This window comes from Oncorhynchus masou, chromosome 15, assembly GCF_036934945.1.
Source record: "Oncorhynchus masou masou isolate Uvic2021 chromosome 15, UVic_Omas_1.1, whole genome shotgun sequence".
Taxonomy (NCBI): Eukaryota; Metazoa; Chordata; class Actinopteri; order Salmoniformes; family Salmonidae; genus Oncorhynchus; species Oncorhynchus masou.
Genome location: NC_088226.1, coordinates 37,310,449 through 37,327,659, shown reverse-complemented (window position 1 = coordinate 37,327,659; position 17,211 = coordinate 37,310,449). Strand labels below are relative to the sequence as shown.

At 41.6% G+C, this 17,211-nt stretch overlaps 1 protein-coding gene across 2 annotated transcripts in view; it reads right to left on the bottom strand.

The window, feature by feature from the left end:
- The window catches only part of LOC135556212 (zinc finger CCCH domain-containing protein 3-like), an 83,812-nt gene extending 71,851 nt beyond the window's left edge, over nt 1-11,961 (bottom strand). Inside the window, exons 1-3 of one of the 2 annotated variants that reach the window (XM_064989220.1) lie at nt 11,820-11,961; nt 9,973-11,575; nt 9,171-9,391 (exon numbers count right to left, since the gene is read on the bottom strand). In XM_064989220.1, coding sequence (XP_064845292.1) covers nt 9,171-9,391; nt 9,973-11,575; nt 11,820-11,865 — 1,870 coding nt within the window. In that variant the 5' untranslated portion in view covers nt 11,866-11,961. Of the gene's footprint in view, nt 1-9,170; nt 9,392-9,960; nt 11,576-11,819 lie in introns of both variants that reach the window. The other variant, XM_064989219.1, reaches the window with a different exon arrangement.
- Nucleotides 11,962-17,211: the final 5,250 nt, after the last annotated feature.

The following is a 17,211-nucleotide window of genomic DNA, read 5'->3' as shown; positions in this document are numbered from 1 at the left end:
TGGCTGGTGGCATTGTCATGCTGGAGGGTCATGTCAGGATGAGCCTGCAGGAAGGGTACCACATGAGGGAGGAGGATGTCTTCTCTGTAACACACAGCGTTGAGATTGCCTGCAATTACAAGAAGCTCAGTCCGATGATGCTATGACACACCGCCCCAGACCCTTGACCTCCGAATCGATCCCGCTCCAGAGTACAGGCCTCTGTGTTACGCTCACCCCTGGTGAGACAAAACCGCAACTTGTCAGTGAAGAGCACTTTTTGCCAGTCCTGTCTGGTCCAGTGACGGTGGGTTTGTGCCCATAGGCAATGTTGTTTCCGGTGATGTCTGGTGAAGACCTGCCTTACAACAGGCCTACAAGCCCTCAGTCCAGCCTCTCTCAGCCTATTGCGGAAAGTCTGAGCACTGATGGAGGGATTGTGCACTCCTGGTGTAACTCGGACAGTTGTTGTTACCATCCTGTACCTGTCCCGAAGGTGTGATGTTCAGATGTACCGATCCTGTGCAGGTGTTGTTACACGTGGTCTGCCACTGCGAGGACGATCAGCTGTCTGTCCTGTCTCCCTGTAGCGCTGTCTTAGGCGTCTCACAGTACAGACATTGCAATTTATTGCCCTGGCCACATCTACAGTCCTCATGCCTCCTTGCAGCATGCTTAAGGCAAGTTCACGCAGATGAGCAGGGACCCTGGGCATCTTTCTTTTGGTGTTTTTCAGTGTCAGTAGAAAGACCTCTTTAGTGTCCTAAGTTTTCATAACTGTGACCTTAATTGCCTACCATCTGTAAGCTGTTAGTGTCTAACGACCGTGCCACAGGTGCGTGTTCATTAATTGTTTATGGTTCATTGAGCAAGCATGGGAAATAGTGTTTAAACCCTTCACAATGAAGATCTGTGAAGTTATTTGGATTTTTACGAATGATCTTTGAAAGACCGGATCCTGAAAAGGGGACGTTTCTTTTTTTGCTGAGTTTACAACCTGCACTAACAGATAGTCCACACACGCACACCTACATTTTGTGTTGCATATTTTTTTAAATATATTTTTATATAGCCCTTCGTACATCAGCTGATATCTCAAAGTGCTGTACAGAAACCCAGCCTAAAACCCCAAACAGCAAGCAATGCAGGTGTAGAAGCACAAGCATATTCAAACAAATAGTGCAGCTAGATTTAGATTTTATTGCAGAGTATATCATAGAATCACTATATTGCTAAGTCATTCAAAGACCCAATAGCAGAGCACAGGGGCATGATATAAGAGCATACTGTCACTAAGTGAAGCCTAAATATATTTGTGGGTAGATGCACATGTCGCACTATGATAATTTATGGACCAAATGGACCGATCATCGGCACGGTAGTGGGATCCCCACAAAACGTCTGTGTTGGCGGGGTAACCGGCTGGGAAGTGTGTGTGTGTGTGTGGTGGAGGAGGGGGTACCAGTAACTTGATGCTGAGAAAGAGGAGGACATGGCTGCCATAGCAGGGCCAGTATGTGAACTACACCAACTCTAAAGCGCCAACAGTTGCCCTCTCAACTTACACCTCCAACCCCCCAAGACACCCTCTCAGTGAAGTGAAGTCTGAAACTAACATGGTCTTTTGACAGGATCGGATTTGTTATGCGAAGACTCAGAGATAGCTCTGTTCTAACTGTGTGATTGTATTATATAGAGCAACACCACATTCCACAGAGACATATAGACAAATACAGACACAAAGAGACAGAGACAGCTAGGGGACTCCACCCACACACACACACATTCACTCGCACACCCACGCATATTGACACCACACACACATTCACAATCTCCACATACGCTGCTGTTACTCTTAATTGCCTAGTCACTTTTACCCCTACCTAGTATTTCAACTACCCCTGCACACTTAAATATATACAGCGACATATGAAAGTATTCACTCCCCTTGGCATTTTTCCTATTTTGTTGCCCTACAACCTGGAATTAAAATGGATTTTTGGAGGGTTTGTATAATTTATTTACACAACATGCCTACCACTTTGAAGATGCAAAATATGTTTTATTGTGAAACAAACAAGAAATAAAACACCCCCCAAAGCTAATACTTTGTAGATCAACCTTTTGCAGTAATTATAGCTACATGTCACTTGGGGCATGTCTCTATAAGCTTGGCACATCTAGTCACTGCGAGAATGAGAATTCTTGAGAATTCTTCAAGGCAAAACTGCTCCAGCTCCTTCAAGTTGGATAGGTTCCACTGGTGTACAGCAATCTTTAAGTCATACCGCAGATGGGATGGCGCCGACAGAGATGGACTCCTCGCTTTGCGTTCTTAGGAAACTATGCATGAAATTGTTTGATTACTTGTTAGATATTACTGCACGGTCAGAACTAGAAGCAGAAGCATTTCACTACACTTGAATTAACATCTGCTAACCATGTGACCAATCAAATTTGATTTGAGATTCTCAATTGGATTGAGGTCTGGGCTTTGACTCGGCCATTCTAAGACATTTAAATGTTTCCCCTTAAACCACTCAAGTGTTGCTTTAGCAGTACGCTTCAGGTCAATGTCCTGCTGGATGATGAACCTCCATCCCAGTCTCAAATCTCTGGAAGACTGAAACAGGTTTCCCTCAAGAATTTCCCTGTATTTAGCCCCATTCACCATTCCTTCAATTCTGACCAGTTTCCCAGTCCCTGCCGATGAAAAACATCCCCCACGGCATGATTCTGCCACCACAATGCTCACTCTGGGGATGGTGTTCTCGGGGTGATGAGAGGTGTTTGCACCAGACATAGCGTTTTCCTTGATGGCAAAAAAGCTCAATTTTAGTCTCATCTGACCAAAGTACCTTCTTCCATATGTTTGGGGCATTTCCCACATGCCTTTTGGCGAACACCAAACGTGTTTGCTTATTCTTTTCTTTATGCAATGGCTTTTTTTCAGGACACTCTTCCAGTAAAGCCCAGCTCTATGGAGTGTATGGCTTAAAGTGGTCCTATGGACAGATACTCCAATCTTCGCTTTGGAGCTTTGCAGCTCCTTCAGGATTATCTTTGGTCTCTTTGTTGCCTCTCTGGTTAATGCCCTCCTTGCCTGGTCCGCATGTTTTGATGGGCGGCCCTCTCTTGACAGGTTTGTTGTGGTGCCATATTCTTTCAATTAAAAAAAAATGGATTCAATGGTGCTCCCTAAGATATTCAAAGTTTCTGATAAAAAAATGATAACCCAACCCTGATCTGTACTTCTCCACAACTTTGTCCCTGACCTGTTAGGAGAGCTTCATGGTCTTCATGGTGCCACTTGCTTGGTGGTGCCCCTTGCTTAGTGGTGTTGCAGAATCTGAGGCCTTTCAAAACATGTGTAAATATACTGAGATCATGTGACAGATCATGTGACACTTCGATTGCACACAGGTGGACTTTATTTAACTAATAATGTGACTTCTGAAGGTAATTGGTCACAACAGATATTTTTAGTTGCTTCACAGCAAAGGGGGTGACATATGCACACACCACTTTTCAGGTTATTTTTTTAAACAATTTTTTTTTCCATTTCACTTCACCAATTTGGACTAGTTTGTGTATGTCCATTACATGAAATACAAATAGAAATCTATTTAAATTACAGGTTGTAATGCAACAAAATGGGAAAAATGCCAAGGGGAGTGAATACTTTTGCAAGGCACTGTATATAGCTTTGTTTATTGTGCTACTATTTACATTTTCTATTACTTTTTAAGTCTGCATTGTTGGGAAAGGGCTCGTAAGTACACATTTCACTGTAAAGTTTACACTTGTTGTATTTGGCGTATGTGACAATTACAATTCATTTGATTTAGAGGCTGAAAGCGAGATGGAGAGGGGGAGAGAGAGACCCTCCACTCCCAGCGAGCCATCACATGGGGCCTGAACCCACATGGCTCAGCACTCCTCCACTCTGCGTTCTGTCCCTTCCTGTCGTTTATCTGCTTTATTAGGTTATCTGGGCTCACAGATAAGTACACACGTACGCGCGCACACACACTCGCGATTCATAACGGCCTTGAATGCTCACTTTTATGCCAGGTTTATGTTCTCTTTAAATTAACCGTAGATATCCGGGCAGCCAAATTAACGCCGGCACTACTGCTGCGCACTGAGGGAAAGAGAGATCATCGAAGAGAAAACAACATTGTGTGTGTGTGGTCATCAGAGCTGTAAAACCGCTCCTTATCATTAGTAATTCAATTTGCTCTTTATTAGCAGCTCTTATCTGCAGCATAGATGGCTACTTTCCCTCTCTCTTTCCATCTTCCTCTCTCTCCCTCGTTCCACCTTCCTCTCTATCCCTTCTTTTCTTAGTTTCTCCTTCCTTCCCTCCATCAATGAGAGAAAAACAACATGTCCTGCTTCAGGCTAGCTTCATCTCGACACATACAAAAGAAGATAAGGCACAGAACTAGGAGAAAGAATGACTGGATGGAGAGAGAGAGAGGGGTGAGAGACAGAACAAGAAGAGAAGAACAGCAGGAAAACAATGGAGGACAGAGAGTTGATGTGAGAGGAGGAGGGTGAATGATGAGAGAGAAAGGAGAGAAACGGAGAGAGTGAGCGATGGAGAGGGCCAGACAGCCAGCCATCAGGATGAATAAAGCCCATTGTTAATAGTGATGTATGTTCTAATGTCTGCTCTACTCCATTGACTGGGGGGAGTCGACACAGACAGCATGACAGGGGCTGCTATAGCAGAATGACCGGGGGATGGAAGAAAGAGAGGGGTAGAGGGTTGTAAAAACACGGATTGCTTTCTATCAGGTTAGACCTAGATTCTCTCGTTTGTTAAAACAATCCAATTTGCAAAATGATAATTATGCATAAGCTGCTTTTTACCTAGAGGGCTGGCTGGGGGAGATGGGGAGGTGAGTGGTGTAGGGATGTTAGGGCTTGATAGTAGAGCCTCTTCTCTTCCCCACCTCCAGCCCCGAACATTACCCACTGAAACACTTGTTCACCATCATAGCTCAATCAGGCTATCAATTACACCCCCCCCCCCCCTCACTCCTTAACTGCCGACCTCACACAAAGACCACATTGCATTGCTCCATAGGCCTCCCATAGAGATGGGTATGTTGCCCCCTGCAGGACACTGGAGACAGTGTGGGATACCATCTGCAGATTGGCCGATTCGAGCACTGCAAAGCGCAAAATGATCCCAGTGTCCTAAAATTACTAAACCATAGAGCTGTTAGACAGATTATATCCACACTACTCCAGTCCATGTCATGTAGTTCTACACAGAGGGACATATTCATTAAAGATGGCAACAAACAGTGATTGTTGGCAGTAGCTTCTTTGTGTTGTAATATCCCAAACATAAGTGTCAGTTTCAACATTAAAGATTCCATCTTTAAGTAAGTTAGTCACACAGTAGCTAACACAGACTAAGACACCACTCAAAGCTATCTGAATAAGATCTAGTCCCACCCCATCACTCAAGGAGCGCATTTGTTGTTGCTTGAACTCGAGACACTTTTGTTCAGTCTGCTAGCCACTAATGCTAATCGCTAGTTAGCTGGCTAGCAAACAAGCTAATAAAAGTACTGAGTCGGAGCAAACGTAGCTAGCTAATACAGCCTGATACCAGTACTGGTGGAGGCTTAAATCAGCATGTTGTTTGCGCAACAGTATCTTCTAAATCAAAGAGGAATTGGCGAAGCATGAATATGTTGGCTACATGAATAAAGATTTAATGTAGCACACGATTATAGGGTCCCATAGGAAACACTGAACATCACTTTGGTTCCTACCCTGTCACAATAACTCGTCCATGGCACTTTCATTTGTTGTCATGTCAAACAACACTGTATTCAAAGTGCCCACTATTATTTATATTCTAACTATAGAATTATAAAAAACATTCTATTTCCATGATTCCAAAAGTTCACACTCAGAATGGAGATTGAAATCATTTAGAATATATGTGTTGCCACTCTAGGGTCACGCACTACTCATAATGCAAATGTAGAACTATTATTAATCAAAAACATTTTTTAAATACCATATAATATGATATTTTGGTCATATCGCCCAGTGCTAATAAAACGTGCCATAGTTTACACCGTTGCCTAGCAACACAGCTAGCAACTACTTTTACAGATCCACTGTCTCATCTGCCCAGCTACACAATTGATAAACTTGATCAACACTGTAAAAGCATCACAAATTATCTCAAACTTTTGCAACATTGTTACAATATTGAAATTCAATTTCCACTGTGTCCCATAATAATGAACGTGACCGGATGTGACAGACAGGCAATTATTTATCAGACAGTCGAAATCACGAATCAGCATAATTCTATGGATATATAAAAATAAATATCAATAGAAAAACAGGTCAAATTAAACTAAATGCAGATACTTTGCTGTCTTTCCAGCTACAGTCTGAAGTGATTATGTTAGCTGTGCCGTTGGCAAGCTAGCAAGGCGGGGGAAAGCCTCCATAGCAACCATTTTTGTTTTCCATAGCAACCTGCAAAGTTCTGGAACTATGAACCAGCGCTTGGGTAGTTTTGCTTTACATGGCAGTCAAAGCGAATAGAACTAACAACCACAGAATGGCTAAAATTGCACTTGACAACCAATACATACAATTAACTGTAAGGTCCCTTAGTCGAGCAGTGAATTTCAAACACAGATTCAACCACAAAGACCAGGGAGATTTTCCAATGCCTCGCAAAGTAGGGCAGCAATTGGAAGATGGTGAAAAAAAAAGAATGCATTGAATATCTCTTTGAGCATATGGAAGTTATTAATTACACTTTGGATGGTGTATCAATACACCCAGTCACTACAAAGATACAGGCCTCCTTCCTAACTCAGTTGCCGGAAAGGACGGAAACTGCTCAGGGATTTCACCATGAGGTCAATTGTGACTTTAAACAGATATAGTTTAATGGAAGTGATAGGAGAAACTGAGCATGGATCAACATTGTAGTTACTCCACAATACTAACCTGCATGAAAGAGTGAATTAAGGAAGCTTGTACAGAATAAAAATATTCAAAAACATGCATCCTGTTTGCAATAGGGCACTAAAGTAAAACTGCACAAAAATAAACGTTCTGTCCTGAATACGACACGTTATGTTTGCGGCAAATCCAACTACACTGAGTACCTCTTTTCATATTTTCAAGCATCATGTTATGGGTATGTTAGTCAACGGCAAGGGAGTTATTTTATTTTGGATAAAATGGAATAGATCTAAGCACAGGCAAAATCCTAGAGGAAAACCTGGTTCAGTCTGCTTTCCAACAGACGACATTGAATGTTCCTGAGTGGCCTAAGTGAATATCTTATCCTTAAAATGTAACCCACTCTGACAACACATATCATAAGCCTATACTGCAACAGCCTAGTTTAACCCCAACACAGTGGTCTGAAACTCATGGTTTGCAGGACACATCAAGCAAGTCACATTATGCTGGCTTGCAAAGTAATATGGATATGGATATCCAATAATTGGGACTTTTAATCACCCACAACCTGCATTTATAACGACTGCCAAGGTATGGAGAGTTGGAGAAAGGAAACTACCTAAACCATTTCAACTTGAACAATGATCTCATTAACGGGTGCAATAAGTCCAACCACTAACGGATTGAATTAGATGAGAAAATGGTTTGTTATTTATCTTTGTACAGCATCAGATCAATCAATCAATTGATGTGCATGCAAAAACACAGAAATTGTAATAAACAATTCTAAAAATCAACCTGCAATAAAGCATGCTAGGAGATATGATAATGATGGCTATGCTTCTGAATGCGAGTGTTTTTTTTCTACACAGAGTAAAAATGACAATCACACTCAACTCAAGTTATTAACACCAACGGTTTATTTTACAACACTGAGTGTAAATGTAACTACTGAATTAATAAACCTATCATACATTATTTGGAGTGGAATTCCACTCTACCTGTAGAATGTGTGCTTTATTTAGACAGACAAAATGCATGAAAGGTAGAGACGGGAATTGAACACTGGTCCCGGTGCAGAAGCGCACATTTGCTTGTTGCTGGGAGTGTTGTCCACATGACCACGGCACTGGGCAATCCTCTCGTTTCTATCATGAATCTTGTTTCGAACTATACATTTAGGTAACTGATGTGTAACTGTTACATAATGGGTATGTTATATAAAGGGTTTCGTTTGAATATTAAAAACATGAAGTAAATGTGTTTTTTGTGTTTTTCCAAACTCATGAAAAAAGGTTTGGCAATTGTTTTTAGAGCATGGAGCTTTGTTCCCTACAATGTTCCAAAACAATTGGGGAAAAACTGTATAACACAATAATGAATAAAACAGCATCCGCTATCGAGTGGAATTGAGAATTCAGAATTATCTGCATTATGTGATGCTGTTCGTATTAAACAGCTTTAACTTGACTATGATATTCACAAATTGGATGGGTTATATTTAGGATAGCGTTTAACATTTTTATGATGGCATGTTCAAATTTGAAAAGCATCTTATTGTATTATTTTATATGTTAAGCTAATTCCCCAAATTCCTGAATGTTTTCAGAATTCTGGGGACATTGAGGTTTACCAGGAATATTCCCTCTTAAGTTTGTCTTTGGAATCTGCCATGAGTTGAGGTAGTTGGGTTGTGTTTGGCTTGAGTTGAAAGAAGGAATTTAAATTCAGGGAATTGGTCGAGTGAGGAAATGTAATTATTTGAATTGTTGTGGCAGAATATTGAATTACGAATGGTATTTTTTTATTGACTCAGAATTGGAATTCAAGTTGAATTTACTCTGACTTGAAGAACTGCTATGGAATTTTGTATTGAATTGATGGCATTTAAATGGAGAGGGAATTACATTGGAATTGAATTTGAGGAATTGGCCCCAACCCTGCTGGAATGTTGAATTGATGGAATTTATAGGGAGAGGGAATTGAGTTGGAATTTAATTTGTGGAATTCACCCGAACCCTGCTAGCGAAACTTATAAAAACAGATTTTTTTTTAAATTGAAATGTTAGAATGGAAAAGAACTCCATTAATTCCTACATTGATTTTGGAGTTACATGGAAGATGTTTTTTTGTTCAGGTCACTAACCAAGGTCAGAAAAACCTACTGGCCCCAATAAGACTGTACATCATGTGTGTTTTCCCCCTTTTTCCAAGCTCTCTTTTCCTACCTGTCCTGGAGGGGTTGGGGGAGAGACGTCGTAGCTTGTGTCTGCCAAATGAGACCAGTTCAAGGGACGGGGTCCTCTTCACACCCCCCGGGCTCTGGACAAGGGTGCGTGTCCTCACTGCAGTTTGTGTCCGGACCGGAGTGTGTGTCCTAAGGCGCAGAGAGTAGCGGCTGATCAGGGTCATGGCTGCTGGGCTGGATCTCCGTTCTGCCCCAGACCCACTGTAATACATAGGAGAGTGTGTGTTAGAGGTAGATGTCTGTGTGTCTGTGTGTGTCTGTGTGTGTGTGTGTGTGTGTGTGTGTGTGTGTGTGTGTGTGTGTGTTAGAGGTAGTGGGGAAATAATATAAATTCCTCTGCCAAGAGGGGTGTGAACAGTTTGTCATGAATAGTACTTTTGCCAATGGTAACAGACATGGCGTGCGCGCTTGAAAGGGGGTCGCAGGATCCTAATGCTGGAAGAGGGGCCTGAGCGAAAATGTTTGGTAACCCCTGAACCCCTGAGTTAACATGACCTTTAATTTCTATTTTCTTTAACATAAATGCTTAAAAATTCACAAAAAGTATTAGAAGAAAATTATATTAAAGAAAATGTATAAGATCTCCTGTGTTTGCCAAAGACCTTATTTTCACGTTTATCTACACCCCAATTCAGCTCCCCATAGGCTTTGGCCCAACGAGCCATGGCGGAGTTAGTGCTTACAAAAAGACGCCATTACTATTGCTCTCTATAGTAAGAGAATGGATGAGAAAAGAAATCACTGGCTGCCCTCATCCTCTTCTTTCTCACCTGCTAACTGACCTCCTGATGATCTTCATCCTGCTCCTGAGTTTGAACCCTCCAGGGGAAGAGGAGGCGGTGCGTTGAGTTACAGATGGAGGGACACTGGACCCCCCCTTGGCCCCATTCTCTTTCTCAGAAGTCCAGCGGAACAGAGACCCACCTCTGGACCCTGTCCCGGAGCCAGTCTGCCCCACTCCCCCAGAAGCTGCCTTCCAGCAGTAGCGACTACTGAGGGTAGTAGAGCAGGAGGCCGGTGCTGCCTTACGCTGCTTGGTTAAAGGATTTGGGGATTTTGGTTTCTTGGTATCCAACCCCTCTGCAGCTCTCTGGGGCAGAGCCAGTGCCAGGTCTTTGGGTGAGAGAGGCTTCCGGGACAGCCTAGCCTGGACCCCTGCAGCGGAGGACACCCAGGTGTACTTGGAGGTCTTAGGGACTGCAGTGGATAAACTGAGCCTACGGGCAACCTTTTTTCTGGGGGCAAAGGCTTTCCTACTGGAACTGGGGCTGGATGAGAAACTGCTAGGGACTCCAGAATGGGAGACTGTGGTGGTGACAGATGTGATTAGATTTTCTGGGCACCGGGACTCTATTCTGGCCTGGCTGGGCCTGATTCCTCCTGGCTGATGGCTCTTCACCCATGTAAACTTGGAGTGGTTCTGGCGAGAGGAAGCTGGCTGGGCTGGGGTGAGCTTGGACCTGGGACGGAGATAGGCAGTAGGGGGAGCAGAGAGAGGAGGTGGAAGGGGTAGAGGAAGTGAATTGGCATCGCTAGGGGTGGGGTTGCAGTTGGAGGTTGCCTCGGGGACAACCTGCTTAGCTGCTGTATTGGTTTTCCCAGTCACGCAATGTTTAATATGTAGCTGAGCAGTGCTCTGAACCCTGGTGGCAGTGGTGGTCGTTTTGGCAGGGACACCTGACAAATCCATTTGTCCAGGGGCGGTCATTATCAGAGGCAGTCCCAGTCCGATGCTCTTCGCTTGAATCTTGGCCTGAATATCATGTTTTGTTTCTCTATGCTGGTCCTCTGGAGGTCCAGGCCCTTTAAGCTCCATAACTCCCAGCCCAGCCTTGCCCCCAGGTCCTGTCCTTCCTCTGCCGGGTTCAGTCTCTGTCTCTATAGCTGTGGATCCACTGCCTGTCCCCGTCATAGATCTTCTCACTCCCCCTGTGAGTGCGTACTGCTGGCCCTTTGGCCCTGTTAGATCCCTAGACGTAGCCCATTCTGTTCCATCCTTCTCTCTAGCTGGGTCCGTACTGCTGTGGCTGGACTGTAAGGTATCTGCAGCATGAAGGGACAGGAAGCCAGTAGAGGAGTTGGGTGCTGCAGAATCTAAAGAGGGCTTGGTGATCTGTATTGGTCTACCCTGCTGCCCTAGAGAGGGCTTGGCAGTCTGTGTAGTAGGTCTACTGTGCTGGGATGAGCTGGTCTTGCTACTGAGGGTGTAGCTCTTCCTCCAGTGTCCTGTGGGTTGAGGGGGGTGAGGCCCACCACGCAAGGGGAATGTGGGGCTGAAAAATGAGCTGGGACTCCTGCCTCGGGCTGGTGGTCTCGCTGGGTGCCACTGCTGGCCAGAACAAGAAGGGGCATCCCCATGGATACTTCTATGGTTATTGATGAGATCTGTGAGATGACAGAAAGAGGTTAAGAAGTAACTGGCAACAGTGGTTAATTCAAATTGAAAAGCGTGTATCTAGCTAGCAACGTCAATTTGCGTCAGCTAAATTAGATAGCGTTAGCTAGGCATCAACAGAGAACGTGGTGGTTATAACAGTCAGCGTGACAGCTTTCAATTGTAACTGGTAAGTACTAGTTATTAAATATAGTGTATCAGTAATGTTAACTGTACTGTAAAACATCACATTACTTTGCAACAGATCGATTTGCCTTTTCAGCGCTTCTCTCTCATCCATGTTGTTTATGTCCTAAACTCAAACGTCATCATCCAGCGTCGCATTTATAGATTACGTGTTGAGGAGTTTGGTCGTTACCACAGTCACAAAGTCAGAAATCCCACCTACTCGACCAATCAGATGAGGGAGTGTGATGACGCGTATATCGACCAGCTTGCAATGCCAGACGGCTTGCAATGCCATTACGTCACAAATTACTGGAATACATTGGTCACTAATATCTGTTGGGAAAAAGTCTGGTTATTACCACTCAAAAACTTGCTTGTTAACAAGGTCAAAGAGGTCTCTTTCAGAATGATCCATAAGTATTACCCTGTGAATCATTACACTCAAAAAACTCAAAAAAGATATTAACATTGATTGTACTTTTTGTGTTGAGCATCCAGAAACAGTTTCGCATTTATTTTGGTATTATCTACATGTAAAACAATTATGGAAAGATATTCACAGTTTAATAATTGTTAATATTCTTGATGATTTTTTTTTTTTTATGGGAAAATGTGCTGCACGGTTTCCTTAACCGGAATAAAGATTATTTTTAAAGACACATGCATTTGTTTTATCTAGTGATTCACCAATGATGTGGTTATTTATTAACGATAATGAAACCAAACGTTCTAAATGCAAAGTGGTAATCAGATGTCTTATTCAAACTCAGCTCGCAAGCTTATCATGATATTTGCCCTTACTGATGGATACTTGTCTTACCCCAAAATAGGTTTAGTCCAATAGCTGCATTGTATTTAAAATGGCATGTAGACAAACAAATTGACATATCTTAGGCACTTATCTACTACACACACTGCCAAGCACATACTACACAGACTGCCAAGCACCTAGGCCCTTACTATAGTAATTTGTTTATTCAACTTAACATAGCCGTGCAGTCCACCTTTCCGGTATTTTGAACCAGTTTGCCGCTGTACAAAGGTATGGTCTTCAAGCTATGGAAGACGGCAAAACATTTAATAATAAATAATTGATTGGACTTACATGACACTTTTCTAGACACCCAAAGCACCCAAACAGTGTGAGGGGAAACTCACCACGCTAACCCAACTTACATACTCTACTTTTATTGGCCCAAAGTAAACTTGTTTAACTTTTTTTTCTTTTTTTTTCTTTTTTTTTTTACAGATATTTTGTTATATATACATTATTCATACACTTTACATACAGGGTGCTTTTATACACAGTATTACACGATGAGAATACAGTTTGATATACACATTACACATAAAATGGTACTCATCATTACATACACTTGCAATAAGTGTCATGGGATCTTTAGTGACCACAGAGTTAGGACACCCATTTGAAGTCCCATCTTCTTCAATTTTATTGAGGAACATTCCATTGTTAGTTGGTACTTCAACATTATTAAAATGAAATTAATGTTAAATATAAAAGTATATAGTATAAATGACAGTGATCTTTCTTTGAACTTACTGCCTTCATGTTCATTTCAGCAGCATATTTCTCTTTGGCATTTGTTTGTCGGTCTTTGCCCTGGTGGCATTCATACGTCTTTGTGCCCACAACATGACAGAACACCATTGAATGGGAGATTTTAACTCTCCCAAATTAGTTTTTACCTGCCAAAGGATGTTCTTCTGTTGAAGGTCAAAAATATGATATATTACTATTATAATTAAAGGCGTGTAGGAAACTAACAACGTTGCTCTGTCAAATAGAATAACTCCTCTATGCTTGGAATGGAATCCCTTAAATAAGATGGCGCAGACAGAGAGGGCTGCTTCGCTTCTGGTTCTTAAGAAACTTTGCTGTATTTTGGTTTTTTACATTGTTAGCCCAGAAAATGTTAAGTGTTATTACATACAATCGGGAAGAGCTATTAGGTATCAAAGCAGTGGTAACTCACCAGCATTGCAAGCATTACAACCTGGAATACGACTTGCCTGAAGTGGATCCTTTGTTCGCACCACCCAGGACAATTGAACTGACTCCAGAGGCCGACCCAAAACAACGCCCGCGGAGAAGAGGAAGTCGGAGGGGTCTTCTAGTCAAACTTATGAGGTGCGCACACCACCCACCACTTCAGAGTATATGACTCACTAATGTTCTGTCCCTGGATAACAAGGTTAACGAGATCAGGGCAGGGGTTTCTTGCCAGAGAGACATCAGGGATTGTAACATATACTGTCGGAGTCAGTCCAGCCATCTGGATTCTCGATCTATCGCACCGACAGGAATAAACATCTCTCCGGGAAGAAGAAGAGCGGTGGTGTATGTTTCATGATTAACAACTCATGGTGTAATTATAATAACATACAGGAACTCAAATCCTTTTGTTCACCCAACCTAGAATACCTCACAATCAAATGCTAACCGTATTATCTCCCAAGAGAATTCTCTTCGGGTATTGTCACAGCCGTGTATATCCTCCCTCAAGCTGATACTACGGTGGCCCTCAAGGAACTTCACTGGACTTTATGCAAATTGGAAGCAACATATCCTGAGGATGCATTTATTATATACAACAGGCACTGATATAAAGTGTTTTTTCTCTAAATTGCTGGGATGTCATGTCTACTAATCAGCACACTCATAACAACCTAAGCATTACGAAACTTCAGTTTGATAAATAAGTCACATGTAGCAAATAAGTAATTACATGTTTTGTTAACCAAATTGGACACTCATATAAAAACTCCTCACTTGGTGAGCGAAAAAAAATTGCAACCTGCTGAAAAAGATAGATTTTGGGCCCAGTTATCCCTCTCGCTGTGGCACCACACATTTGAGTGGTAAGAAAAAAGCAACCGACTGCAGATCAAAGTTGAGGCTTGAAGTCGGGGGAGGTGCATCTGCGACAGCCAAAGGTCAGGCACTGATGTGGTTTTCCAACATTTTATTTATTTATTTTATTTAACCTTAATTTAACTTGGCAAGTCAGTTAAGAACAAATTCTTATTTCTAATGACGGCCTACCAAAAGGCCTCCTGCGGGGACGGGGGCTGGGATTAAAAATTTAAAAAATATATATATATATAAATATAGGACAAAACACACATCAGGACAAGAGAGACAACACAACACTTCATAAGGAGAGACCTAAGACAACAGCAAGGCTTTGCCATTGTTTATAAAAAGCATTCTTTAGAACGTCGAAATAAACATGTCTCCAACTCCTATATCACACACTGAAAAATATACATTTACATTACATTTAAGTCATTTAGCAGATGCTCTTATCCAGAGCGACTTACAAATTGGGTATATATGTGAACAATGAATTGGTGAGAGAGAGCCTCAAATATCACATTAATTAGCACATATCCACTGTATTCATGAATTGCAGCAAAGTTGGTTCCTATGTGTCATGTCTTTGGTCACGTTCACATGGGCCAAACAAAAACACCCGTGGTTCACAATGCCCCCTGGGCACACACTGGTTGAATCAAAGTTGTTCCATGTCATTTTTGTAAAAATTACGTTGAACCAATTTCATAACCTATGATCACATGATTTTTGTCCATTTTTATCCCCATAATGTGAACACACTTTGAAATGGTTGATCACGACTTAAGAGAAGTGATCCCCTCGAATGTGCCCAATGAGAGAAGTGAAAAATGATTCCTTAGTTGTTAATTTTCTCAAAATCTAAAGGCACAACCAAGAATCCAATCAATGTCTTAAGTAGTTAAGATATAACAGTAAATGGACTGGTTGCTGAATGGTGAAAAGTTGCTGTCACATTCTTTAAAGAATAAAACTCAAGTTTTATTTGCACTTTGTCAAGTAGTTACAGTTGCCAGCTAGCTTCCACTACGTGGTATCTAATACTGTTTATAAGAGACTTTCTGTGTTTTTTTTGTGTGTGTGTGTGTGTGTGTGTGTGTGTGTGTGTGTGTGTGTGTGTGTGTGTGTGTGTGTGTGTGTGTGTGTGTGTGTGTGTGTGTGATCTGACTTGGAGTTAACTACTTGAACATTATATAGGCCAATGTACATACAGAATGGATATACTGTAGCTACTGTATTATGAAGAAATATGTCACAGACTTCTCCCCCTGTCTCTTTCAGGTTTCAGACATCACCTACCAAAGACCAAAGCATAACAAGTACATATGCTTCATCGTTATCAAGGAGCCTATTGGGGGCCCTAAGCAAGATTTGCTTAGGGGGCTCCCTACCTCGTGGCAAAACATTTCAGTGGCCCCCTTCTTGAATATAGAAAATACATTTTTTTAAATTTGGTTAGATTAGATTTTATTTTTTACATATATCCTAAGGGCATTTAAAAGTTCCAGAGTGGGGTCTTAGAGAAATTGGCATAGTAGGCAATGTAACCCAATCACAACACTGCTTTTAATTGTATCATTGCACATCCTGAAAATCACCAGCAGAGGGCGACCATTTTGAATCCATTCTGTTGGTAATGCTTACAAATTGGATCATAACTCTAAAAGTAGCAGATATCCCATTATTTTATGTTCAACAGTATATACAAACATGTGACACATTTTCAATATTCATGTTTATATTTTTTAATACTACTATTACAGAGCAAGCAGTAAATCTCCACTTGACACCAATGTTTGCTTTGTAGCACCTACAGATTAAACACTCTAGTGTTAAAGGAGGCCTGGGTAAAGCCAAAGTGTTTTAAATATGCAAACTAAATTATTGCTCAATTATGCTTTCAGATGCAAATGTCAAATATATGTCAACCGTTGTTCCTCCAAAGGAATATTCTATGGTTTACATTTTGTGAAAATCCCCCAAATCATGCTATTGTTTTTATCTGTCTTTCGAAGAGCATCCAGGACCATATTATAGTTTTTTTCTGATTGCTTAGGCACTATCTTTGAAACTATAGGCTATTTTTGCAAAAATCTACACACTAACCACAAAACCTTACACCAAACCAGCAAAACATTATACATCTCTTGCAAAAGCAAACAATTCTTGAAAAACGCTTCAAACTCCTTTAAAAAATGTGTGTTTTTGTGTCAATACAGTACACACAAACCATCAATTGAATAAGCACACGAAGCACCAACTACACATTGATAGTATAAATTAAAAACACTTGTGGCTTTTTCTTTTTCTGTGTGCAGGGCATAGCAGCTTGCAATAAAGTTGCCATACATGTAGTAAACACACATGTATCCAAATGTGTAGTCGTAACACACGATGCAAATAAGGGGGAAAAGTTTCTTTTTTTCCCCAAAATGTTCTAACCCTCCTCAAACAACAAAAGCACAGTAGAAGAAAACAAAAACATTTGTGCTAGAAAGAAAATAACAGAAAAGAATGAGGCTACATCTCGCCTTCTTTGTGGGTTAGGCCATAAGACTTCATCCACATCACATGCGATGTTGT